The 27662-nt window shown below is 44.1% G+C and overlaps 1 protein-coding gene across 1 annotated transcript; it reads right to left on the bottom strand.

Annotated features, from left to right (window-relative positions):
- Positions 1–3708: 3708 nt before the first annotated feature.
- On the bottom strand, positions 3709–27142 carry LOC142584275 (uncharacterized). Its single transcript, XM_075694416.1, has 4 exons — positions 27104–27142; positions 11407–11430; positions 7153–7542; positions 3709–3954 (listed from the first exon to the last, which is right to left on the bottom strand). The coding sequence occupies exons 3-4, from the start codon at positions 7409–7411 to the stop codon at positions 3743–3745; spliced, it is 471 nt and encodes a 156-aa protein (XP_075550531.1). The 5' UTR covers positions 7412–7542; positions 11407–11430; positions 27104–27142; the 3' UTR covers positions 3709–3742.
- Between the last annotated feature and the right edge of the window lie 520 nt (positions 27143–27662).

The following is a 27662-nucleotide window of genomic DNA, read 5'->3' as shown; positions in this document are numbered from 1 at the left end:
ATCATCGACCAGCAGGTTGACGACATGCTGTACCCTGGCTCAACCAGCCCCTCTAATGGTCCATTTGCATCTCCGGTTCTCCTCTTTAGAAAAAAAAACGACTCGATAAAGTTCTGCGTCGGCTAACCCCGCCTTAACCTTAAAACGCGCAAAGATGTATAACCCTTGCATCACAGGGACAGTGCCTTGGACAGCCTACAAGGAGAATAATTGTTTTCCTTGTTGGATCTGCGCTTCGGATGTGGACAAGTGCCAGCGGCAGAGACCGATCGCCAAAATACAGCCTTTACAACACCTGATAGGCTAATTGAACTCACCGTCATGCCCTTGGGGCTGTGCAACACGCCGGCCACTTTCGAAAAGAAAGATAGAAGCTATTCTTCAATACCTGAACTACAACACGTGACTTTGTTCCTTTGATAACATTGTGGCCTTTTCCACTGACTTTGCGTCGCACTTCAGCTGCCTCTAACAAGTCCTTGTGTGCCTCTCTACTGCAGGACTGCAACTATATTGGAAGAAATACCACTTCGGCGCTGACAACCTTGCTATTCTCGGTCATGGGGTTTCAAACGACGGTATCCTCTCGAACCCAACTAAACTTAGTGCGATATCCGCGTTCCCCGAGCCAACTACAACGAAAGAGCTTCGCACATTTATTGGCCTATGCTCATATTTCCGATCCTCCGTCCGTAGTTTTGCCTCCGTCATCGCCCCCTTTACCTAGATTTTTCCCGGCAGCTCTACCCTATCGCCCTGGGCCCCGGCATGCGACGGCGTATTATAATAACTGCGCCGCCTTCGCACCTCGCCTCCAGTTCTGCAGCACTTCAATCTCTCTGCTCCAACCTAGATCCATACGGATGCTAGTGGTGTCTGGCTTAGCGCTGTTCTTGCACAACGCAAGAATGAGTTTGAAGAGTACGCGTCGCGTATGCGAGGCAGACCTTTGTCAATGCCGAGTCGAGCTACTCCGTTAGTGAAAACGAATGTCTGGCTATTATTTGAGCTGTCGGGGAGTCTCAACCTTACGTGTATGGGCGTCCATTTGACATCGGGAAGGACAATCATACACTATGCTGGTTATCTTCAGTAAAACGTCCGACAGGGCGGCTTGTTCATTGGGTATTACGTCAGCAAGAATACGACATCCGCGTTGTTTATCGTGGAGGACGAAAGTATTCAGAAGCGGACACTCTATAACACCGATCCCTGCCTTCTGATCCTGTCCGCTCGTTTATTTCCACTTGCGGTGGCTACGTCCTCAACATTTCCGACATGCAATCAGAGAAGCAGAAGGACCCATGGATCTCTTCGCTTATAAACATCCTGTGTAGCTGGTTGCCAGTTCCGATCTCTCTGACGCTCCATCGCCATCATTTTGATAACTTCATCATTTGGGATAACCTGCTGTACCGCATCAACTGCAACTCCAGCGGCCGCAATTGTTTGCTTGTTATTTCCCGGCGCCTCCATTTCCACATCTGTGTCACTTTTCAGGGTGACCCACAATGTGACCACGCTGGTGTATTGAAGACATGCTGTCGCGTCCAGCTCCGGTAGTACTGGCGCGGTATGTACCCATTCGTTCGCCAGTATTTACGGTAAAGCCCCATGTGCCAACGCTTGCCCAACGAAGCAAGACGCCTCCTCAACATGCCGCTGGCCTATTTCAACTTTTACCATGCCCGCTTGAGCATTTGAGCGCGTCGCCATTGACCGTATGATCCGGTTCCCAGCACTCCAAGTGGCAACCGCTGGGCTATTGTCACTAGAGACCACTTCAGGCGGTACGCTGAAACTGTAGCGCTGTCATCTACCGCAGAAAAAGACGATGTCAATTTTCTTCTTCCAAACTTGATATTACGGCACCGAACACCTCGCCAATGACTTAGCGAGTCGCGGTCGCGTTTTCCTTTCCGACGTCATTACAGCATTGCTAAAAGCGTGTCCCCCCACTCACCACACTATCACGGCATATTATCCCCAAACTAAGGGATGACAGAGCGTTTTAATCGCATCCTTGGCGGCATGTTGGCCTTGTATGTTTCATCTGACCGCTAGAATTAGGATCCTATTCTGCACTTCGGCACATTCGCTTACAATACTGCCACACAAAGCACCACTGGGATCTCATTTTTCTCTCTCCCTTACAGAGACGAACCTTCAAGCACTAAGGACACGATTCAACCCTACCGGCCGGATGCTTCCGAGTCGACGACTGTATTCCGAGTGCTTGCATATGCTGAAAAATTTCGCCAGCTCGCTCGTTCGTTGACATCGCAGGGCCACTTGCGCCAAAGCATCTCCACCATGCATCCACTTTCGGCTACATGCTTTCTGCCGGCTCGCTGATCTGGTTGTAGGTCCAATCTACTCCTCCGGTCCTTTTCACCAAGCACCTCTCTCAGTACATCTGTCCCTATCAGATACTATAACAAACATCCGCTGTTAACGACCTCATCGAGCGGATGGAAGCGTCTTCAGACCAGAGTCGTCACGGCCAAGAAATTGGCGTGTCTCCCGGCTCAAGCAGTACCACGTCCCCCCTCTTTTCTCCTGCTCCTAGGATGCTAAGATACCTCCTCTTTCACTGGGGAACGATTCTACTCAGGGCACTGGCCACGGTGCTGGATAAAGTAGAACACGACAAAAAACGCTTGCTCACCCGCTTCGCCATAGCTCCGACTGACTTCTTTAGGCCTACCACTGCAAAGCTACAATAAGTGCTGCTAGGCAAACGCCCCAACTGTAAACCATTAGGTCAATCAATCAACCAAGCAATCGATAAAGCTCTATTTATCCCTCCGAACTTAGAATACTTATCTCAATAATTACTACGTTCGAGGGATGTATGTGTACGTAACGTTAAAATGGGCTTGCACTTGAGAAAGTAGAGTGCCCAACATTCTGCTTCCGTCTATAGTAATTGCTTATTGATAGGACCCATATAACGTGTTTTCCTATGGAGTTCTGAACTATATCTTCCAACAAACGGATAAAGCTGTCTAGCTGAAACTTCGCATGCATCCATGTAGGCCCTGGTGTACATGGCGAAAACTTCATTGCCTCTCACAGTTAGGTGTTTGTAAGAGTGCAAATCATTTCAAAAGATGTGGTGGAGGAGTGGGTGGTGGGGGGCTAGCGTGACGGAAGACTGTTGGGTTTCTGGGTAATAGAAAGATGTAAGCGTATAAAAGCCACAACACGGCGTGGTGTGGTCATGCATGACGTCAGCAGTTAAGAAAGGGTGCAAAAAAGATATCACGGAAGGCAGGTTGGATTTACGATGTCTTTGGAAGCTTGTAATGTTGAGAACTCTACTATCCACATTGGGAGTCCAGTGAGGAACAAGAAGAAAACCTGGAAAACGGATGTCTTTCCTTGTCCTGATATAAATCAAATATGCGATATTTCGTTCACAACAAGTAAGATTGCGCTCTCGGCGGGTATTTGTGAGGCAACTATGAGGTGCCGAATAAGTTGAAAACTGCAAATCAACTTTAACTGTGCTTCCTAAATTGTTTCCACACATCTGTTTGTTTTACCCCAAATCTGCAGGTAACGCGTGTACAGGAATATGCACAATATCCACTAAGTTCTGAAAACCATGCTAAAGCGTGCACATTCCCAATAAACCAGACAAGAAAGGTCGTAAGACGATTTTAATGGCAATTAGTCATTGTTCAACATTAAGTTTCTGTTACAGGCTATAGGTCTGCTTTGGACGAATCTTATGCCCCTAGTCGCCTACTAGAAAGGTTATTCTATCTTTATAAAATTTCTGAATGCATCCAACAAAATAAGGTTCCAGTTCTTTCGTTACCTTTTCACTGAACCTTCCCCACAGCCTGTGTAAGGTATTCTTGTAAATCGTAAAATTGGTAAAATATTTGAGCCGTGGAAAATGTCTCTCTTTCATCAGGTAACTTCTCATGACGACGTCAATGCTACCTGTAACCATCAAAAGGAAACACAAAAATTTCAATGTGCGTTCTCTCTAAAACAACCTATCGATGGTGTAAAATCAACCTGTTCAGGCTATTATCATGTCCGCCTACCTTGTAGTGAATTGTATTTACTGAAGGATACAGACAGCATATGCATGGTGTTTCAGTTAACTTGAGCCAAAATTTAAAGATATACAAATGTTACGTAGCTTGACAGAACCAAAGTAATCCTGTCTGCCGTCACTTGGAGATACTCGGATTCATTTTTCATTGCACCTGATTATGTAATTAGGCTGTCTTATTTTTCTCGGTTAATATAATTAGATGAAAGATATAATGCGGAAATTGTAGAACACGAAGAAATCACGATACTGCTTTCTGTTACTCAATACGTGCTATTGAAAATTGCTTTTCCGACCATGAAAAAGCCCGGCAATACACGCAAAGCTTCCGCGCGACTTGGTGCTAGAGGTACTTTGCGAGTATTCGCGGGCTTCTTTCACGCTCGGAAAAACACTTTTATGTAGCAAGTATGGAGCCGCAGAAAGGTGGATGGCGAATGTTGCGCGTTCTACAATTTACCTCCCTGATTATTCTTGCAATTAAGTCGTAACTCTCGCTCGCTAGGTGCTGCGGAGGACCTCATCAAAGTGGTGGTTAGATCTGCGGCACTGCAGAGGGTGGTAAGAATGTCTGGATTCGCACAGTCGCCACTGTAAACTGAACATGGCAACGTCTAACAGGTAGACCCTTTTGAGTACGGCTACCTGAGCTGCGTTCTCTGAGAAGTTATCAGGCATTTCACAGGATAATTGGCCTTAGTAGAGTTAGAAGATGGGGCTTACACAGCTGTGACTAACGGCCGCATCCTGTTACAATGGTCTTCCAAATAAGCGAAAGTACGGGTTAAGATTTCGAATTCATAAGGACATTGCGGGTAACGCTGATAAATTCTACGCCAATAATGACAGGGAAGCAATCGTCGCAATAAAGATGAATAGGAGATATAGATTGAATTAGAACAAGCCTAGACGAGAGGAGGAGGAGGAGGAAAAACTTTATTTGCTCTAATTGATTAGAAATTAGCGGTGGCAGATGTGTTCGGCCGTCTTCACGGTCTTATTCCCCATCTGCGCAGGGTCGACGCCCCTATTCCAGGGCACCACTGAGGGTGGCTACTCGGTGAGCGTACCTTACTACACGAGAACCTCCAGTCATGATTAGAAGAAATACAACAGTTTTGTGAACTTGGTAAATTATCAGTGAGAAAGATCCTACTATACTGCAGTATACTGTATACTGTAGTCATTGGTGACATCAGTGCAAAAGTGAAAGGGAAAGCAAACTGAGGAACAAGCAATTGGCAACGCGGTCTTTGATTCTAGGAATAGTAGATGAGCAATGTTGGGCTGGTTCCCGGAACGGAATAGACTCCTAATAATGAATACCTTCTTTAAGAAGTGCAGTAGGAGGAAGGGCACCTGGAAAAGCCCTAACGGGGAAACAGTAATCGAAATAGATTTCAGCCCCTGCCATTGCCACCATAGTGCAGGATGTAGCACTGTTAGAAAGGATAAAGGAGGGGGGGAGGCATTGACCATAGTTTAGTGAGCTATGATATTACTCTCAATTTGAACAAAGAAACAGCAAGGTTTGTCAAAAGGAAATAGGCCAATGTACACTCATAAAAGCATAATAATTGAGGCTGGTGTTCACGAATAAATATGCAGCTTTAGAACAAGAAATTAAAGATAAAATAGAGGTAGTGAAAGAAACGGCAACTAGGCTGATTTCATAAAAAAAGCAGTTAAGGTAAAAGGTGAGGCACAAAGGCAACCAGTAGCCAAGAGAGAGAGAAGGATGCATAGAAATTATCGAAGCAATTGCCATCACTTAACGTGTTCCTTCATGCATCAGTTCACCATGCATCCAGTTATTAGACAAGGGAGTCGCATATCTTAACTTAACCGATATCCGCCCACATGCATTCTCGAGTCATTCTTTTCGGGTTTTCATCACATTTATGTTTTTATTATTACTTCTCTGCTTATATATTACTATATAGTCAGCGCCTGTGTCGTGTGTCTCTTTTTTGGGTCCCGTTATTAGCGCTGTTTGTTATAGAAGATGCCTAGAAGGCCAGGGAAGTTAACCAGAGGTAGTTCCAGTTGGCTACTCTGCACGGGGGGAAATGTTAAAGGGGATAAAAAGAGAAAGAGAGTGGAAGAGGGGGATAGAGAGAAAGAGCGACAAGCACGAAGAAACCGCGTGCACTACAGAGCGGTACCGGGCGGCGCTCTTAAAGTCTATCCTGAATACCCGTAGACCGCAGGAACATTACTAACGCGAGTAAGGCCTCTGTAGTGTACTTCTGGAGTACTGACCTAAAGCTTTGAGTTCTGGTGGTCGACGATTGTCCATCTAGTCCCGTACTCTACACATCACTTGTCTCTGGGCATTATATCGCGGGCAGACACAGATACTGTGCGCGAGCGGCTCGTCGCTGTTGGATCACACGTGGGACTGTGGGTCATTCCAATAAGGAAAGCAAACCAGTTCATATATGCAACGCGGAGCCACAGACGGTGCAGCATGGTCTGTTCACGTCGTGGTAACCCAGGAGGTAAATGCATCCGTATGTCTGGAGACAACAAACGCAAACGACACTTTGTGAAAACGTTCGAGTCCCACAGGGGCAAGGTACGGAACGTCAATCGTAGGCCAGCCGTAGCGTCTGCTCGGGAAAGCGAAATCACGGCACGTTGACCACTTTCATGTGCAGATCGGGTGGCATCGTCGGCGGGGTCATTCCCGCGGATGCTACAACGTCCAGGAAGCCCCTTAAAGATTATGTTGCGTCCCTTGACATGGCTTCGATGATATATATATATATATATATATATATATATATATCATCAGTGATCGTTGCATGCGATAAGGATCCACAGCATGATCCTGTCAGTATTGCAAAAATAATTGAAAGTACTAGTATAATTGTACTAGTAAGTACTAGTACTAATAAGTACTAGTAGTATAATTGAATTGAAATAATTGTACGTCGACTCACTTTAATGTTATTATCAATGGTGATAAGTGATAACGCTACTCCGAGAGGAAATTGTGTGCAGTCTAGAGAAATTATCAGCTTTAAATTGCATTTGCTTTGATAAGATATGTAAATAGTTTATTCACCAATACTTACTTGAAAGGGCGCTACTTTGTATATTCACGCTTATTTCAGCAGAACTCTTCACTTTGGAGTCGACAAAAAAGAAATAGATCTTGAAACTTTGGGTGGCATTTTGTGAGTCAGAGACTTTCCCTTGGTACCAGACGGATGAACCTTTCACATACATGGAGCAGTCAATGTTGTTATCGTGATCAGTGCACTCAAACTTGCAGCAAAGGCTGCTTGGCGATGTGCCGTTGGGGCACCTTATGTTTAGTCGTCCGTGCTTCATGTCGAATTGAAAAGTCACGTTTCTGCCATTCACACGACGGCGGGCAATAGCGCGTACATCCTTCAGTTTCACTTCGTGTGCAGCCGGTATATATTGCTTCAAGATCGGGTGATAGTGACAGTCCTCCAGCTCTGTAGGAAAACAAGAGAAGAATAATAAATTTCACATGGAATCACAAGTTACAAGTACGAAGGAGCACCAATGTACACTAAGCAGTAGAAATAAACTGTAAAAATGTAGAATTATTCTTCTGTTTCAGGCTTTTATTTTGTCGATTTCTCGTATTTAGGTCTAAAAAGCGCTCAAAGCAGAGTCATACCCATGCGTAAAAATAAATATCTATCAAATGTACCACACTTGCCGTTGCAACTAAGTTTACCTAGTCAATGTCGTCAGCTACATTTCATCACTTAGACAATGAATATGGTATTTTGGGGGGAAGATGTCAGTGATGGCCGAAGGAGCTGTCCCATCCTCTTAAGTCAGTGTGCTACAGCGCTGTGACATGCTTGTCGTGTATAACGACTTAGACATCCTTTGTGATGCGGTGGGCATTCATCAGTACGTCACAGACATTTCTGCATGACGTCACTGGGAACCACTTCGCCCGCTGACTACCTCGTGTGCGAATCACGTTACTTCTATAAACGTGCATGTTTCATGTTGAATATCGCTATGAAAGTAACCTAAGCTTGCGTAACATGAAGTGTTGGATAAACTTCGATATGTCAATATATGTCGTACATAAGCTGCAAATTTACTTAAGCACGGATGAGTTAATCAAGAGACCTTTCGTGTTTGCTTGTGTTCTATGAACGTAACGACTGCATTGCCATGATTGTCCAGTATTTCGTTGTAAACGATAGGTATTTCCCTGGCTTATCTGTTTGTATCATCCTTTTTTTTACAACAAACAGGAGCACCACCGCAGCAAAATTCAGACGCAACGACTTTAATGGGTTTCTCGCATTTTGCTCTTTACTGCATCACGATGCTTTATAGAAAAAAAAATGGGAGTGGCATGCGTAAGACATCTTCCTTACATATCTGCTAAACACAATGCGGCACAAATTAGCAAGTAACAAAATTCGCGTAGCACACAGTACAGTCTGAAATGTAAATCACAAGGTTAGACTCGCAAATTTTAACTGTCACCTGAAACGTTCTCCTTCTTCCTAAATGGATGTGTTCGGCATTATGATTATTATCGCAGGAATGTGTACCCAAGGACCCGCGAAAATGTCTTCGTCAGGAGGAACATTTGGACTTATTCATCGATGACTGCTGTTGGCAAAGATAGTGATTTTTCTATAGTGATTTTTTTTTGCTTGCGATTTCGAAAGCATGTGTCGTCTCTTGCAAAGGCAGGTGGTGGAGGTAGGGGCCCAGCCTGCAGTCATACTTTTATGCGACCGTGAGCTTTGTCACAGACTAGAACGGAATACATAAGTTAGCAATAACTCAGTTGTTTCGAAAAGACGCCCCAGAACATGTAGAATCAAAGTGGCGGAGTTTGACCAACATTGAAGAGAATACATTTATGGCACCGTCTTTTTTTAAATGCGCTCATTGCCGCTTTCATGTGGATACAAAAGATTGTCACTGGAATTGTTGAATGTCTAAGATGTACTTAAAAGAAAACAACGATAATTTTAGCGGCAGCTAGAATGAAGCACGTTGTTCATCTGCATAATAAATGCATTCGCGTGTTTAAGCGATTTATTTGGGTATTTATACGTACATTCGGAACCACTTGCGAAGTAAACAAACGCTCGTGAGATGTACCTAAAAGCAGAGTTCATCGAACTCAAAGAGTCTAAAACAATTATTAAATTGTGCCTGAAAGTTATTCGTTGAATAGTTCGCTGACTTTCAAGAACATTCAGCGTGTGAAGACTTCTTCGGCAGTATCTATACACCTTATGGCACTGATGACGCATTGAATGAGAGGGCAAGAACGTCAAGACATTTTCTCATTTCTTAAAGAGGTAATAATTAAATTCGCGTTTGCAAGTGTGGGAAATAAGCGTTTATTTTTCTGAAATGCATAGTAGAGCTACAGACTGTTACATCTTTTATTTCTGAAAGGTTTCTCATAAAACGTGGTAAATTCATTCAAGTGGCAGCGACGTCCACAAATTTAGTAAACATGAAATATCTGTAATAAGATCATTCGTTTCGGCCAATATTAAATGCAATAAAATGGAAATGTTTACCAATTCTTCGCTGCGCTCTACCAAAATACTAACTTCGCAGCTTTACTCGCTTGCGTTTTTATTTAGTGTGCATTTGTTAGTATGTGACTGCTGCTTTGATAAGGCACTGCAGAGCAGATGAAACTGCAATTTGGCGCTGCATCTCGCAACCACTTAGAAAAGGCTCTGCGTTTTGAACAATTATATCATGTGAAAACGCTTGACCGATATAATTACAGGGGGAATCCCATGTTCAGCATAAGGTGGTCGCCTTCGTTATGGTTTGGTTTGGAACGGGAACCATTTCTACGCGAAGATGTCACCACGCCTAAAGTGCATGGGCATTCACTTTTTTGCATGTTCTGGACGCCGTTGCTGCCTAATATAAAGGTAAGAGCAAAGTGACATTGATTCTGCCTGTGAAAGTGGAACCCCTCTGCTGAAAAACTTAAAGATGCGTGAAAAATATACACCGTCGCTGAGATCATGAAAAATATGGTAATTCAGGCCACATAGCTGAAGTATTTAATGGCAAGTACGCATTAGTTTACAACGCAGGAATGTGACGATAGGCTTGAATTATAACACTCATTATAAATCCTTGATTCTTTTCATTGTGTTAACAATATCTTTCTCACAACAGTACGAACATGGTTATCACCATCTCCTAACAGTAAAAATGATCATGACCGATAATTTTACGAGACTACGTCGTAATGCATTGGCCCTGCCAATCTCTTGTTAAGTTACAGCGGATCAAGAGGTATCTGACAGTGACGTTGTTATAACTTCTTGCACCGCACCTACTTACTAAAGGTCCTTAAAATAAGAACACCCGGTTAGTACAAATACAACCGAGCGGGGTCCTCATTTTAAGTGGCTTTTTTATTATTTCCACTTAGGCATTTCATATCCAGTATGCGCAGTCCTTAAACAAAATGAAGGAAGAGCTGTCCCATGCCGACGAGCTAAAAGGTATTTGCAAAGCATTCTAAGCTCCTTGCAACAACTGGTAATGCACCTGTGGGACGCATATCTCACGTTCTTGAATTGTGTATCATATTCATGTGTTAAAGGGAAATCTAACAGGGATATCTTCTAACCTGGATATATAACGGACAAAGGGCGAGAACACAGGCGCTTCCTCTTGTGCAGCATTCGGCTACGTTTAAAGTACAAGACTTGCCCATCGTTCCGGCCTAAACCCAGAAGCTGCAGGTAGCACAGCTTTATTAAAACCGGACTGGTGGCGTGAGATACAACAGTCGTTAACATGAGAACATGACTCGTGGTCAATCACGTGGTGGAGCTTATCTGGTCGTGTTGGCATGAGACATTGATGGCTGTAAGGCAGCCGTTATTTCATGCCCGTCTCGTTTTATTCAGGAGGCAAACTTAATCTAGCAGGACTAAAAAAGCACACGTGTGTAGCATGCTTAGAACATAAAGCTTGATAACTGAGAATTGTTCTTCCATTGTACTTTTAATAAAAGCAGCTCATACAGTAGCTAAGAGAGCCGCATTTTCGATTCCAGCATTCGCAACGGTGTGCTGGATTGCGCGCTCAAGAAAAGCCGTACTTTAAACTGTATCATAATTAAACTTCCGAGCCGCCAGATACGCACCGCACTGTGAATGTTGCACTTCACAATTCTGCTGCCCACCACTTTGTTAATTGAGCACTATAGGCGCAGGAAGTAAGACATTTTCAGTTTATAAGTTCGAGGGGCGCTTTAATGTTGCTCGTTCTTTTGCCTTCCATTGAAAAATCAGAACACAGCGCTTTGAAAAAGTACGTACCATTGTCCACGTGTGCTGTAACTCCTAAGGGGAGAAAATATCGGTATTTTAGCCGCACGTTCACTTCATACTGACAAAGAACCACGTCGTACACTTGTAAAATTAGTTCTGCCTTTGTATTTTAAGGGATGGACCAACATTAAGCCATGAGAGTAGCACGAATAAATAATAGAAAAAACAGGTATATCAGACCCACTAGTTACTTATCTAACATTACAAAGTGTCGGCAGGTAGGGCCAGCGTCAGATTACCGTGAGGACGACAGAAGAAAAAGCATGCCTTTCGTGCCTTATTATCACTCGTCCTCGTGCGAAGGTTATGCTGGCCGTACGTCTCTATGTCCCTCAACTAGCTCAACAAAATACTGTGAGGACGTTCACTCTGCCGAATTTTCAATCATTTCCTGTGGCGGGCCGCCCAATTTTTTCTCTGCATTTCTTTTCTTTGAAGAAATACAAATATTTTCAAATCTAGTCACAATTGTTCAATGCGTGTTTAAAGAATCTTAATGATGGCACCAAAGAACATCGTCCGAGGAATATTGAATAGTGGCGAATGTTAAAGGTAATCCACTCTTTATAAATAATTACAATATCATGAGATTTATGGCACTTGTAAACATTTCTGCCAATATGGATTGGAGTTTCAAATATTACTTCACCGAGACTTCTTTTTTTCCATATGAGACATGTGTTTAAAGCCACATGTTTAAATACCGTGTATTATATCGCATGTTTTGGGGGATGGTATGAAAGTTTCCGCCAGAGAACCTCTTTCAACACGTGAATAAATTTTCAAGACTGAGAGCGTTCAATTTGGTTTTGTAACATGTGGCCGAACGTGATACAATAGGTTACCTAAACCTTGCAATCACCCAGTTTCTGGTAGCCGTTTCTATGAAAGTAAATGCAGCCTCATTATATTACAATGCTACAACGGCCCAATGGTCGTACCATGTGCATGTTTTTTTTACCATCTAACGCTTTTTTAACGTTTGGTAATATACCAGCAAAATTAAAAAGTGAAAGTGAACGTTGGTTGTCAGAAATACGTAAGAAAAAGAAGGCCCCACGTGGATTATTTTGGAAACACATAAAATTATTAGCCAATAAGTCAACAACAATACAACATATCCTAGACGAAGATGAAAACAGACTGGAAGGAGAAGCGGCAATAAATTACATCCAAAAAATAACAGGCAATGATGAGGTTGTATTTGAAGAAAAAAAAAAGAGCATGAAAGATACCCAAGTGGGAAAGGAGTTCTTGCTGACAAATTTCGACTGGAAGAAAGCGGAAGAGAAAATTCCTAAGCACACAGCCACGGGCCTAGACGAGATTCCCGTTACGGGGCTAGACAAGGTTCCCGTTAGGCTGATTAATGAACTAGGACCAAAAAGCAAGCAAGCTCTGGTGAAAGCAGTGGAACAAACTTTAAAAGGTAGACGAATACCAGACAGTTGGCGACAAAGTAGAATGAACTTAATTTATAAAGGCAAGAGGGAGAAAGATAGAATTCACTCGTATAGACCGTTGACCATTGCATCGGTAATGTACAGGCTAGCAATGCAGGCAATCAAATTAAAACTTCAAACTTGGGCACAGAATAATGGCATTTTGGGAGAATTTCAGAATGGCTTCAGAATAGGTAGGCGTTTAGATGGTAACTTATTTGTTCTTACTCCTTGTATTGAAATATCAAAAGTAGAAATCAGACCGTTAAATGTGGCCTTTTTAGACATTACAGGAGCCTACGACAACGTAGACCGCAACATCTTGTGGCATATTCTGAAAGGAGAAGGCTTAGGTGAGGATTGTGTACGACTTTTGAGAGAGATTTACTTAAATAATACCGTTTGCGTTGAATGGGAAGGAATGAGAAGCGAGGAGAAAGTTCATGTCAACAAGGGACTGAGACAGGGGTGTCCTTTATACCCGCTGCTGTTTATGATGTACATGGTAGGGATGGAGAGGGCGCTAGAAGGAAGTAATATCGGGTTTAATCTCTCGTACTAACAGGCGGGTACAGTAGTAGAGCAGCAACTCCCAGGTTTATTTTATGCGGACAACATTGTGTTGCTAGCTAATAAGCAAAGTGATTTGCAACATCTGGTTAATATCTGTGGACAGGAAGGCAACAATTTAGGTTTGAAATTTAGTGTTAGAAAATCAGGTGTTATGGTATTCAATGAAAACAGTGAACAGACAGTGGCGATACAGGGCGAAGAAATACCTCGGGTAACAGAATGTAAATACCTTGGTATATGGATAAACGAAGGCAATAGATATATGGAAACACAGGAAAAAACCATAACAGTAAAGGGTAAGAGAAACGCAGCCATAACGATGCACAGTGCGCTATGGGGATACAATAGGTACCAGGTCCTCCGAGGTATGTGGAAAGGTGTGATGGTTCCAGGACTTACTTTTGGAAATGCGGTTGTTTGCTTTAAATCAGGGGTACAATCAGGACTCGACGGCAACCAAAGGTTAGTGGGTCGCCTCGCATTGGGCGCTCACGGGAAGACTAAAAATGAAGCTGTGCAGGGCGCTATGTGCTGGACTAGTATTGAAGTGAGGGAAGCTCGCAGTAAAATTGAATATGAAGAAAGGCTGAGGAATATGAAAGTAAATGGGCTGGGAAGGTGTTCAGGTATCTGTACAGGAAAAACATTGATTCCCAGTGGAGGAAAAAAACTAGGAAGCTTACCAGCAAGGATGCGGCCTCTGTGGTAGGCAACACAGCAACAAAGAAGGTCAAGCGGAAAGTCAGAGAGGCTGAAATAATCTCATGGGTGGTCGCAATGGAAAATAAACCTGCCATGAGTAACTACTTAAGAGGAAAAAACGAAATCAGGAAAGAAACCATTTATTATAACTCACAGGGAAGCTCATTCCTTTCCGAAGCGAGATCGGGATGCCCTAGAACACGCACCTATAAAGCGAAATATAATAAGAAAGAAGAAGCATGTGCTTGCTGCGCTAAAGCTACGGGAACGACGGATCATGTTTAATTAGAATGTGAAGACGTCTACCCAGTGGTCGATTTAGGCACCACTGGCCTCTTTGACGCCCTTGGGTTCAGCGGGAGCAGTGGTAAAGCAAACGTGTCCGTAATATGCATTAGTAGGAGGCGATCGGAGGATTGGTGGAAGAAAAGCAGGGAAACGACAAATGACGGAGACGTACAAAAGCATAGGGGATCAGAAAATTTGGGCGTGGTAGTTCATAGTGTTTATTTTTTTCATTGTTTAACCTAGGTAGGACATTAGGCAGTATAATAGCAAGAGCTTGGCGGCGCAACCCACCGCCCCGTTCCAAAGGGGTCGCTCATAACATCCATCCATCCATCCATACCATGTTCTATGCAGCCTCCGAGACTCACAAGCTGGTACCTTTTTGTTAGCGCGCCAAAGGGCCGCTTCGTAACGTAGTACACAATACCCTTGCTCGTGCTCGAAGGGGCTACAGGGCTGTGCGGTGACTCTGACATGCGAAACAGCGGTAAACGAAATACCACTAATTGAAGCTGTGTTTAGGTCAGGAACTTACCCTGCGTCTTAGCAGCCGTACAGTCTTGAAGCCCCTTCGACCATGGGAACCGGTGTTGCAAGTCTTATTGCACATGACTGTACATATTTTTCAGTGTTGCTAGTTTAGACTTTCTCCTTCATGGAGCCGTGCGTGTGAATTTCCCATCAAGGCATGCTCATTCGCCGCATTCTTTTCAATATTGCAATTTCAATTTCTTTTAAATTTTTATAGGAACCCTAGCTACGTGAAAACTAAAATTACACACTGAAGAATCAATAGATACCGATGCATGATCATAATTTTAATGAATTTGTAAAAAGAAGCAATAAATACCACGCATCATCATCATTTGAACGTCTTGGGATTCTTTGCATCCGTGAGTACTTGAAATTCGTCTTGGTGAGAGTTTATTAACACGGCGCGATACTGTGTGTCTTGTTTTTTAATACTATCAGGGGCTGCCACGTGGCATAATGTCAGTATGAAAATAAATTTAAGCATGCAGGCCCGTATAGGGGCATTGCAAAAGTGACTTATAAAGTCCATTGTCCTTAATCCATCATTCATAGCCTTCAGCTTCATAACTGTTCAATTTCACAATCTGCCTTCATACGTCAAAGGGAGTAAGTTTCCTAACTTTCTGCATTTTTGGCTATCTTTTAGCTGCAGGCATTCTTTCATGAAGTACAAGATGGCAGCAATTAGTAATACATAGCACGAACTTTCTTTAAAAGCGCAGGTTCTCCCAAGAACACTAGGCGCTCACATTTGTGTTTGTGACTCCTCAGTAAAATCACCTGCTAGTTGTTCTAATGGCCAGACTTTTTCTCAAATGTCCCAATTTCACCCATTCTTCTCTGACTCAATACCGTCCTGATTTACTTATTACCTTTAGCATTCTTGAGGAACTGATGCCAACACAGCGTGACTGTCTAACCGCTTTCGTGGGCCGACCCCGACGATGACGCAGCATAACATAGACTATAATTAGACACCATACGCGGGAGACAACCGGTACTACTTCAAGCACCACTTCCTCAAGGGCCAATTTCAAACTCCATGCAGTGTCTGCAAACGAAATGAATAAATAATCCGAACATCATACTCCACTTACAAAACCCAAAACACCACCCATAGCACCTAGTGCCACATATTGGCAAAATAAACACGTATGAAAGCATGCTAAACACAATCTTCGATAGAGACCAGTATTGGTTCTTTATGAGTTTCTATATAGGTGAATGACGGAGTTTTCTACAAACGGCCATCGATACGTGTTCAGCGCTTACCAAGTGACAGTGACGAGCATACATTTGCCCTACATTATGGTGCGATGTTTCCAAATGGTTACATATCAATTTATTGTTCTTCTGAACTCACTGAATTCATTTTTGTACAATTGCGTACAACTTTTCTAGCAAGCATAATTAGCTAGCCATTTTTTTCTCACTATATGGCACCATAGAGGCCTAATAATATAAAAGTAACCAATATCGCCCGCACTGCAGAGCCTGTGGAATTAGAGCATGCTTAAAATATTTTGTTGAGCGAAATAGTAGTAAGGGACTTCGAATGCAGCCTTTTTTGAGGCATACCTGTCGAAACACTCATCAGACACATAAAAACAAGTGGGACTCAAAACTGAAAACTTATAGAAGAAGATATGAACAGATTGGTGTATCTAAAATGTTTATATTCTGCACTTAATTCATGTTCTACACAGTTACCTGGGCTGCTCGATTTAATCAGGTATGTTGTACAAGTATTTCATACTAGCATTTTTGTATACTTCTCCTTAATCTTCCTTTTCTTCCTCGAACCTTCTAAATCTACCTTGTATCAATGGCTATGCAAGTACTAAATGGTGTGCCACCTGGTGTAATCATTTGCAACTGCAATATAAAGTGTGCACGTATTGACGCTACGCGGCGCGCACCTCATATCGTGTGTTGGGGGGATGTTTGCATTTCGGTGATGCAGTAACGGTGATGTTGCCGTGATGTTCGAAGTTGCGGTAACGTTTGTGGTGGACGGACGTGGTTTTCCAGGGCTCCTTTGCGGCGACGAAAACCAGCTTTTTGTGGATGCTTTGAGCTTGGCTCAGTGTTTGGTTTGCTGATGTTTTTAGCCTTTAAATATTAATTGGATAGCTTTCTTCTTTCTCGTGTTCTTCGTGTGCGCATGTTTATTTCGTGTATATTTGGTTTTGCAGGATAGCCGGAGCATCCTTTCGCGCCATGTGCTCGAGCATGTGCAACCGTGTGGGACGTTAAATCTTGATAGCCTTTATATAGTAGTCTGGAAGTGACAAGACTAATAGCTATTTGTGGTACTACTGTGTGTGCATTGGTATCGGGAATATCGCTTTGGTAGGACAGTGACAGCGTGGCCGCGTGGTTAAACACGTCATCATCATCATAATCATCACCATCATCAGCCTGGTTACGTCCACTGCAGGGCAAAGGCCTCTCCCATACTTCTCCAACAACCCCGGTCATGTATTAATTGTGGCCATGCCATGCCTGCAAACTTCTTAATCTCATCCGCCCACCTAACTTTCTGCCGCCCCCTGCTATGCTTCCCTTCCCTTGGGATCCAGTCCGTAACCCTTAATGACCATCGGTTATCTTCCCTCCTCATTACATGTCCTGCCCATGCCCATTTCTTTTTCTTGATTTCAACTAAGATGTCATTAACTCGCGTTTGTTCCCTCACCCAATCTGCTATTTTCTTATCCCTTAACGTTACACCTATCATTCTTCTTTCCATAGCTCGTTGCGTCGTCCCCAATTAGAGTAGAACCCTTTTCGTAAGCCTCCAGGTTTCTGCCCCGTAGGTGAGAACTGGTAAGACACAGCTATTATATACTTTTCTCTTGAGGGACAATGGCAACCTGCTGTTCATGATCTGAGAATGCCTGCCAAACGCGCCCCAGCCCATTCTTATTCTTCTGATTATTTCAGTCTCATGATCCGGATCCGCAGTCACCACCTGTACTAAGTAGATGTATTCCCTCACCACTTCCAGTGCCTCACTACCTATCGTAAATTGCTGTTCTCTTTCGAGACTGTTAAGCATTACTTTAGTTTTCTGCAGATAAATTTTTAGACCCACTCTTCTGCTTTGCCTCTCCAGGTCAGTGAGCATGCATTGCAATTGGCCCCCTGAGTTACTAAGCACGGCAATATCATCAGCGAATCGCAAGTTACTAAGGTATTCTCCATTAACTTTTATCCCCAATTCTTCCCAATCCAGGTCTCTGAATACCTCCTGTAAACACGCTGTGAATAGCATTGGACATATCGTATCTCCCTGCCTGACGCCTTTCTTTATTCGGATTTTGTTGCTTGCTTTATGGAGGACTACGGTGGCTGTGGAGCCGCTATAGATATCTTTCAGTATTTTTACATACGGCTCGTCTACATCCTGATTCCGTAATGCCTCTATGACTGCTGAGGTTTCGACAGAATCAAACGCTTTCTCGTAATGAATGAAAGCTATACATAAGGGTTGGTTATATTCCGCACATTTCTCTATCACCTGATTGATAGTGTGAATATGATCTATTGTTGAGTAGCCTTTACGGAATCCTGCCTGGTCCTTTGCTTGACAGAAGTCTAAGGTGTTCCTGATTCTATTTGCGATTACCTTAGTAAATAGTTTGTTGGCAACGGACAGTAAGCTGATCAGTCTATAATTTTTCAAGTCTTTGGCGCCCCCTTTCTTATGGATTAGGAATATGTTAGCGTTCTTCCAAGGTTCCGGTACGCTCGAGGTCATGAGGCATTGCGTATACAGGGTGGCCAGTTTCTCTAGACCAATCTGTCCACCATCCTTCAACAAATCTGTTGTTACCTGATCCTCCCCAGCTGCATTCCCCCTTTGCATATCTCGCAAGGCTTTCTTTACTTCTTCCGGCGTTACCTTTGGGATTTCGAATTCCTCTGGACTAATTTCTCTTCCATTATCGTCGAGGGTGCCAAACACGTGCGTCTTAGATATTGTGCGTATTGGCTTTTGCTAGAAGGCACGTGCTCTGAAAGCTTCGGTGTTTGCATTAGAAAAATGCAAGTACAACACATGGCAAGAAAGACGGGAAAGCGTGCCGCGTGCGTAGGCTCTCTCAAGGTAGACGAGGGGAAAAATGAGAATGCAGAAGAAATCGAGTCAATCGGTAGACACTGCGATTTCAATGCTAGGCTAAAGAAGAGGGACAATTTCTAACATAAGCTTGTGAAAGAGGTCGCACAGCTCAAAAATTAGGTAAACAAGGAGCGCGATGCACGGAAGGCGGTGGTATAAAGAGTTCAAACAGCCCAGGAAAAGCTGAACAGTGCCGCCATCGTGAGCTTGAATGGTCATAACAATGGACCGCAGTCTCCCGGCGTGACAGGGCAGAGAGAGTAAGCAAAGCACGTGGAATGCGTGCAACGAGGGGAGGGAGTAGCTGGAAAGAGGTACACCTACCTTGGAGCCGCCACATTGGAAAAGCAGGAACGTAGGGCTCAATGCCCCTTGTCAAGTCCGAATCTCATGGACGAGGACGACAAAGGGAAACAGGGAGAGGCCTCGGCAGTAGGAGAGAGCGAAAGAGTGATTATCGCCGGAGACTAAAAACTGGGTAGGTGCTCAGAAGCAAGTGTCGAGAGGGAGAAAGGCGATCCAAGAGTGGGGGTAGGGACATTTCAAGGGCGGACACTGGCATCGGTGATGGAGCGAGCAAAAGCAAAGATCGCAAAAAATACCCAGGGACGCAACCTTGTCGCAGTAGGAGTTTGGCTAAATAACGTCCAGAACAAAAGAGCAACAGGACTAGCCCAGTGCTTGGCGAAGGAGGTAGACAACTTGCACGAGCTGTCCGCTCGGTTGCAGATCGTGGTGTGCACGGTGCCGGAGGTGCCTGTACGTAACAGTAACGTACAAAAAATACTAGTGGTTGTTAATGAGGGTATATGGACAATGAGCCAAGAGAATGGTTTCAAGGTTGTCGAAGTAAACAGGAAAGTGAAACGGTGTGCAGGTTTTTAACGAGACGGATCAACTTCAATTACAAGTTTGCACGACAAGTGGGCTGCCGACTTGCTGGCCGCGCGGTTGCTTTTTTAGGGGGCCCACGGGCGCTCGGGAGGCCTATGTGGGTCGTAATGAAGAAGGTCCCTTAGCGAAATCTAGGAAAAGCACCACTGTCAATAGCAAAAAAAGGAGAAAAACAAGAAAGAGAACTTGCCATGCAATAAGCTACATAAACATGCAGGGCGGCAGAAAAAAAGGAACGATCGGCAGAGATTGAGGAGCAGTTAAATAGAAAACAAGTAGGGGTGTATGCGGTTACAGAAACGCACCTTAGAGATTCGGAACAGCCGCCAGTGACTGAGAATTATGCTTCGGAAGGGTGTAACAGATCTAAATCTGAAAGAAAGAGAATGGGATTCAGATTGCTCATCCGGTCAGGGAGCCATATGGAAATGAGTAAATTCAAAATATCAAGAGCATCTGTGGTTATTAGATACATTGAGTGGAAAGAAAACTTGGCCGGGCGTAACGTATCTGGGCACCGGAAATAATTGCACAGGGAAGAATCAAGAGTTATTGCAACGCCTAAGTGCTGATATTATGGTTTCGGGAATGATGCCGAAGTTATCCTATTAGGTTATATGAATACCCACAGGCACGATCTGGATGGCTGCACCGACAACAACGGGAAGTCAACGCTAGATGTTTGTGAGAAACATAACCTCGTTATCGTGAATACAGGGCCCAAGTGTGACGGGCAGACCACGTGGGAAGTGGAAAACTGGCAATCGACGATTGAAGACTGTCTGATGACAGAATTCTGATAAGATAAGAGAAATGGTCATTGACGAGGAAGGATAGCGCAACGTAGGGAGTGACCGTGAGCGCATCATTTTGAAAATGGCATATGTGGTTGGGAAAGAGCAATGTGTGCAAAATGGCCAGATTAAATGTGAACACTGAACAAATAACAAATATAGTCGCACGAGTCGAGGAAGAACTTGACTAATAGCCGAACGAAGGGTGGGAATAAAGTGAGCTCCCATGTGTAATATCGACAAAATGCAGAAAGAGAAGCAAGGTGTTGGTTGGAAAGGAAAAAAGAAACCGAAAACTGGTGGCACAGGCGGATGCGAGAAGTGATTGCTGAACGACAGAAAGCAATCCGAGAGCACATCCGGCAAAAAAAGCGCCGTTGCCGTAGGATGACGTATCCATAAAATAGGAAACATACCTGGAGAAACAATCTATGGTTCAAATACTCGTGCAAGCAAAGATAAAAGGTGAAAGTGAACGTTGGTTGTCAGAAATATGGGAGAAAAAGAAGGCCGCACCCATAATATTTCGGAACCACACAAAATTATTAGCCAGGATGTCAGGAACAATACAACATATCCTAGACGAAGATGGAAACAAAGTGGAATGCGTCGCGACATTAAATTACATCAGAAAAATACCAGCCGCATCTTTCAAAGGCAATGTCAAGGTTGTTGTTGAAGAAAAAAGGAGCATGAAAGCGATCCAGGTGAAAAGGAGCTCGTGCTGACAAGTTTCAACTGGAAGAAAGCTGAAGAGAAAATTCCGAAGCGCGCAGCCACTGGGCCGGACGAAGTTCCTGTTTCGCTGATTAATGAAGTAGCAGCAAAAAGCAAGGAAACTCTGTTGAAAGCAGTAGAAAACAGCCAAAAAGATAGACGAACACCAGGCTGTTGGCGATAAAGTAGAATGAATTTTATTTATAAAGGTAAGGGGGAGAAAGATAGAATTCACTCGTATAGACTGTTGACCAATAAATCGGTAATATACATGTTAGCAATGCAGGCAATTAAGTTAAAGCTGCAAGCATAGGCAGAGAATAATGGCCCCTCAGAATGGCTTCAGAATAGGTAGGCATTCGGATGATAACCTATTTGTCCTTACTCAGTGTATTGAAATATTAACAGTAGAAAGTATACCGTTATATGTGGCCTTTTTACACATTACAGGAGCGTATGGCAACGTGGGACACAACATTTGATGGAATATTTTGGAAAGAGAAGGCATAGGCCACGATTGTCTGCAGCTTTTGAGAGATATTTACCTAGAAAATACCGTTTGCGTTGAATCAGAAGGGATGATGAGCGAGGAGAAAGTTGATATCAACAAGGGACTGAAGCGCGGGTTCCCTTTATCCCCACAGCTGTTTATGATTTACATGGTGAGGATGGAAAGGGCGCGAGAAGAAGGAAATATCGGGTTTAATCTCTCATACAAACAGGTGGGTATAGTAGAGGAGGAGCAACTACCAGGTTTGTTTTATGCGTAGAACATTGCGTTGCTAGCTAACAAAGAGATAAGCGACATCTGGCCAATATTTTTTAACAGGAAACGATAAGGTTGGTCTCAAATTTAGCGTTAAAAATCGGACGTTATAGCATTCAATGACAACAGCGAGCACACAGTGACAATACAGGGCCAGGAAATATCTCGCGTAAAGGAATATAGACATTTTGGTATTTGCATAAACGAAGGAAATAGATATATGTAAGCACAGGAAAAAAACAACAACAGTAAAGGCGAAGAGACTTGCGCCCATAATGAAACAGCGCTATGGGGCTACGATAGGTACGAGGTGCTCAGGGGGTGTATTAGTTCTAGGACTTACATTTGGAAATGCGGTTGTTTGCTTGAAATCATGGGAACAATGAGGACTCGATGGCAACTAATGGTCAGAGGGACGCCTCGCATTGGGCGCTCACAGAAAGACTACAAACGAAGCTTTGCAGGGTGACTTGGGCTGGGCAAATTTTCAAGTGAAGGAAGCTCACAGTAAAAGTAATTAAGAAGAATGACTGAATAGTAGGGATAAAAGTAAATGGGCTGGGAGAGTGTTCAGGTATTCGTACAGGAATATAATTTATTCACAGTGGTGGAAAAGAACTAGGGAGCTTATCTGCAAGTATGAGGCCTGTATAGTGAGCAACACAGCAACAAAGAACATCAAGCGGAAAGTCAGCGAGGCTGAGACACCCTCATGCGTGGCGGCAATGGAAAAGAAACCTGCCATGAGTAACTACTCAAGAGGATAAAACGAAGTCAGGAGAGAAACAGCCCATGGTAACTCAAAGGGAAGCTCATTACTTTTAGAAACAAGGTTAGGTTTCCTTAGAACACGCGTTTATAAAGCGAGATATAAGTTGGAAAAAGAGGCATGTGTTCACTGCGGCAAATCAAGGGAATCGATGGAGCATCTTTTACTAAACATGAAGATATGTACCCAGCGGTCGATTTAGGAATCACTGGCCTCCTCGAAGCCCTTGAGTTTAACGAGAGCTGGGGGAAAGCAAACATGTCCGCAATAGAGATTAGTAAGAGGCGATTGCAAGATTGGCGGAAGTAGGGAAACGACCAACAATGTAGTCGTACAAAAGAAAGTTTCCATTGGGGGTTCAGAAACTTTGGTTATGGGGATTCATCGGGGGTCTTTCTTCCTTTCCCTTTTTTGCCATAGCTATGACATTAGGCAATAAAGTAACTTGAGCTTGGTGGCGCAACTTACCTCCCCGTTCCAAAGGGTCGCTCATAACTTCCATCCATCCATCCATCCATCCATGTCTCCTCGCGTACTAGGACGCGTGTATGAGGTTGTTTTTCGCTTCAAGCTAGCAAGTGCTGGCGTGGCTCAGTGGTACCGTAGCTGACTTCCGCGCCGCGGGCTCGCGTGAAATCCCGGTGGGAACAGGCTATTTTTTTTTCTAATTCCTGGCGAGGGGGGGGGGGGAGCTGCCACCGACACCGATGGTGCGGACAACATCGTCAACCGGAACTGCTATTGGCATGAGCTCATAACAACTTACACTGTAAAATACGTGAGTGTGCTAATGGGCTGTTGTATAGCAGCAGTCGCAACTTTATTTCGAGCGAATGGATCTTGCGCGCTCACTAAGGCGAAGTGAACGGCCACCACCCCTAGCATATGCTTTACAGTGCGTGAGCACTTTCAATGGTGGCGCGCGGAAAGGACGCACCACCATGTCGAATAAGCAATAGCCAGGATGGTAACCTTTCTTCCATTTTCCCGAGCATCGTGTGCATGCGTGAGTTGCAAGAGAGAGACCTGGGGGCTTTCGCTTCTCGGGAATCTCCGTTTTGCCAGGTACTGCAGTACCATGTAGGAGGACGGCGTTGCGTCGTTATTCACTAACCCAGTTGCACAACGCGACAGGTGATAAATACTCATAAATAAATACGCAATCACATTAGGTTTCAAAGCGCCGCGCCCAATCATTATGCTCACGTGGTGAGGATCGTCGGCTCAAATCCAGTGTTTCTTTCTTTTTCATCTCCAATTACACAGCGTTTCCCCTTTTACTTGTGCAGTAATTTCTATTTTCCAATGCTTCAATACCAGGCCTGACACAGAGGGTTCGTGCCAAGAGGAGCGAAGCGCCAGGGCAGGAATCTGTCCCCTAACGGCTGCCGATCAATGTATAATGACATGTTACTGTGAATCTGTTTTAATATATTCTGTTGCAGGTGATACTTCAAGGGAAGCTCAAGCACATTTGTTCTCATGGCAATTATAGGAGTATATACACTCAAGGCGCATTTCTGCCATCGCCGTCGCATCACCGAAATGTTTAATATAAAGTCCAAGGGTGAAACGTCGTCATCGCGTGCGGTATACTACATGTGCGAGTGAAATCGCGCGAGGTGGAGGCGCGAAGGCAGCTCAATCTTGCGCGCTTAAGGAAGAAAGGCGGGGAGGAAGCGTGCCATTTTGCATCGTACCCAAGGCGGGGGAGGGGAGGGGGGGGGGCGTTCTGCTGTGGTAGCTGCTGTGTATGGCGCGGCCGCGCGGGCCCTATCTTGAAAGTGATCTGCCATGTGGATGAAGTCTAGGCGCACCGAGGGCCGATACCATGCTGTTCGGGGTGTTCTTGCGGCTGATCTCGTGCTGAAGCGAGAGGCAGCACGCAGGTCCTTTTGGTCGCTCTTGCTTCAGTGCTTCCTTACTCTAGCGTGCTTACAGCGAGTTCCCGCAGTCATCGAGTGAAATGTGTTAATGTGTGGTTGTGCGCGCGTGACACCATGTCGAATGATTTGTCTACTAATTTGCTAATTCCGCTTACGAATTTGTTATCGAGATCAATGCTTCGCATTTTGGGCGAAACTGCGACTTTTTAGAACTAAGGCAGGGCTTTCTGCGAATTAATATAGTGTTTTCCTCCTTCTCCCTCAATACGATGAAAATAATTTCAATCAGTGTGGTCAGTTAAATCAATTTGGCAGGCCACAAGCCATTGCAGTTCACTTTAATTTGGCAAAAAAGAGCAGCAGCTTTTACAGGAGACGTCGCGGATTCGTAAACGCGCTCTCATGACAAAGGCGATCACGGTTTCGTCATGGGTATCGGCGAGGGGCGTGATTCGAATAGAGTGCTCACGTGACCCCTGTGTTGAGTTATCTTCGCACCTGGTTTGACGCCTCTACCCTCGGCGGGTGTCGGGGGTGGAGCTTCGAAATAACACTTAGACTGCGATTAGGTGCGATAAACAACCGAGAAAATAACTGCAGAAGTTGGTTCGTACTGTGACACGAGCACCCCTTCCAAACCACTGCAAATATTTCAATTCCAAAACCGGTTCACCTTCGCTGAAGGTCTTGTTTGTGGTTTGTTTGTGCCGAATACGCAGGGGCTGCCTATGTGGCACGTACTATTTCCGCCGCTAACGACCCTGACATTGGCAGAGCACCGAAAATGCCACATGCGCCTCTGAGACACGGACCGACCACAGAAAACAAACAGAAGCCGCATTGCTATTACAAAGCATGTGTGAGCCGCTATGATTTCGTTTGCACGGAAATCTAAGCGGTGCTTACATGGGAGCAATGCCACCGTCCTACGTAGTAGAGAGGAAAACGCACAATAGAAGCAAGAGTCCCCACAAGAATGTCCCCAATCTTTGAAACATTTTCAGCAAAGCTCCCCAGATCTCCCTGTCGGAACTCGCGCATGAGTCCCCACAAGAATGTCCCCAATCTTTGAAACATTTTCAGCAAAGCTCCCCAGATCTCCCTGTCGGAACTCGCGCATGAGTCCCCTGCTGGGGCAATCACTATCGAAAGAAGCTCTCGTATAGCCAGGCGATCGCACGCTTCGTTCTCTCGAAACACTGCGGAGAGCGCTGCAATGGAATAACGCATGAACGTGGTCACGTGTTTATTATTTTTTTCGTCTCGCGCAGGCTTTGTTTAAATGACGAAGAAAGTTATCTTATGAAAAATTCTGATGCAAGGCCTACTTTTTATGTATGTGTTCCGCAATTCTCCGGTAAGGAGCAACGGTGTTATGGGGAAAATTTACCCGAGTTGTTTAAAAACGTTTATGCCCAATAAACCAATCGAATTTTGTTTCAGTCTCTAGCAGATGCTGCCCACTTTAGGCAGGGACCTAGCTCTAAGAGTAGATTTGCGCTAGCTGCTTTAAGCGACGTATACATATCCCCTCAAGATTAAAAGAGGTCAGAGGAACTAGTCTAGCTGACGCGAGTGAAGGAAACTAGATATCTGACCAGCTAAATTTCACGCATGGACCTTGCCACTTTCACCACTGACCATCCACTTTCCATTCAAGCCTATCATGCGGATCGGCAAAAACCCTAAGATATATACACTATTCGTAATGTATCGCTTTCTCTTTCCTCTTTGACGTCCATTGCTTGCTTTGTTTGACACGAATTGCACGTCAGAATAAGCGTGGCCTGCACAATCCGCTACTAAAAGCAGTCGCTAGGTGACTAATAACATTTCTGCCAATATGTATGCGACCAACGAACACGATAATGTCGGCAGAAATTGCGTATTCAGTGGGGAACAAGATGCCCAAAATTTATTCTGCCTGTAACATAGATAAATCGATTGAACTGAAACTAGTTCCACGGAGATATATTCTACTTGATACCAACACGGCCTTCTCTCAGAAACTTCGTTAGTTGAAGGCACAGGACTAGTCGAGTAACCAAGTTCAATAAAGCGAACTAGTCGCATATACCATGTCACATGCATTTGTAGGCAAGCTTCATCGTAACTTTTGTTGTTCGCGTCTATTTCCTATAAGAAGCACAGTAAGTTATACGGGCTGAGAAAAGGCAAAAGTTTTTATGCTTACCTGAAATGTACACAAGTACAATGCCAACAGGTAGGTGTATCCCTGAAAATACAGACACATTCCGTAAGGTTCCATTGTGGTACTTGTTTTCGTTACTGCACACAAAATTAGAGCTTTATCTACTAGAAAACAGGAATCAGAATTCATTGTGTAGCAGCAGAGGTTACCAATGTGCCTTTCATGTCCAAAAACTGTTCAAAACGATTGCGCGTTGTAGAGCTTCTCTCCACCCGATACAGTCGTTCGGTAACCATTTTGTGGCTACGAGCGCTTAATGTGCTTTCCTTGTGAGCCGAAAAAAATTTACCCCTTATTTATAAATTTACAAAGGACCTTTTATCCTAGCTGACACGACTTATCAACGAAAAAAGATCCTCCCCATGAATTGCTGCAGGGAGATTTGTAGATCTTATCTACTCTTTCTTATGTATGCACGCGTGTTTGTGAAAAGTGAGATGGTGAATAGTTTTGATGTCTAGGCTGCTATTATCATACATATTACTCTCTGTGATATACTTCTAACAAATATGCTCCCCTGTCAAGTAAAGTACTGCTTTTT

The sequence above is a fragment of the Dermacentor variabilis genome, chromosome 6 (genome assembly GCF_050947875.1).
Source record: "Dermacentor variabilis isolate Ectoservices chromosome 6, ASM5094787v1, whole genome shotgun sequence".
Taxonomy (NCBI): Eukaryota; Metazoa; Arthropoda; class Arachnida; order Ixodida; family Ixodidae; genus Dermacentor; species Dermacentor variabilis.
Note: the sequence above shows the minus strand (reverse complement) of the source record. Positions and strands in the feature narration are given on the sequence as shown.

Bases quoted from the DNA above. Each gene is read 5' to 3' on its own strand.
- LOC142584275 (XM_075694416.1), bottom strand. From the start codon at position 7,411: ATGAAGCACGGACGACTAAACATAAGGTGCCCCAACGGCACATCGCCA. The intron at 3,955-7,152 runs GTAAGTATTGGT...TGATGGTTACAG, and splicing joins ACAAAGTAGCGCCCTTTCAA to GTAGCATTGACGTCGTCATG.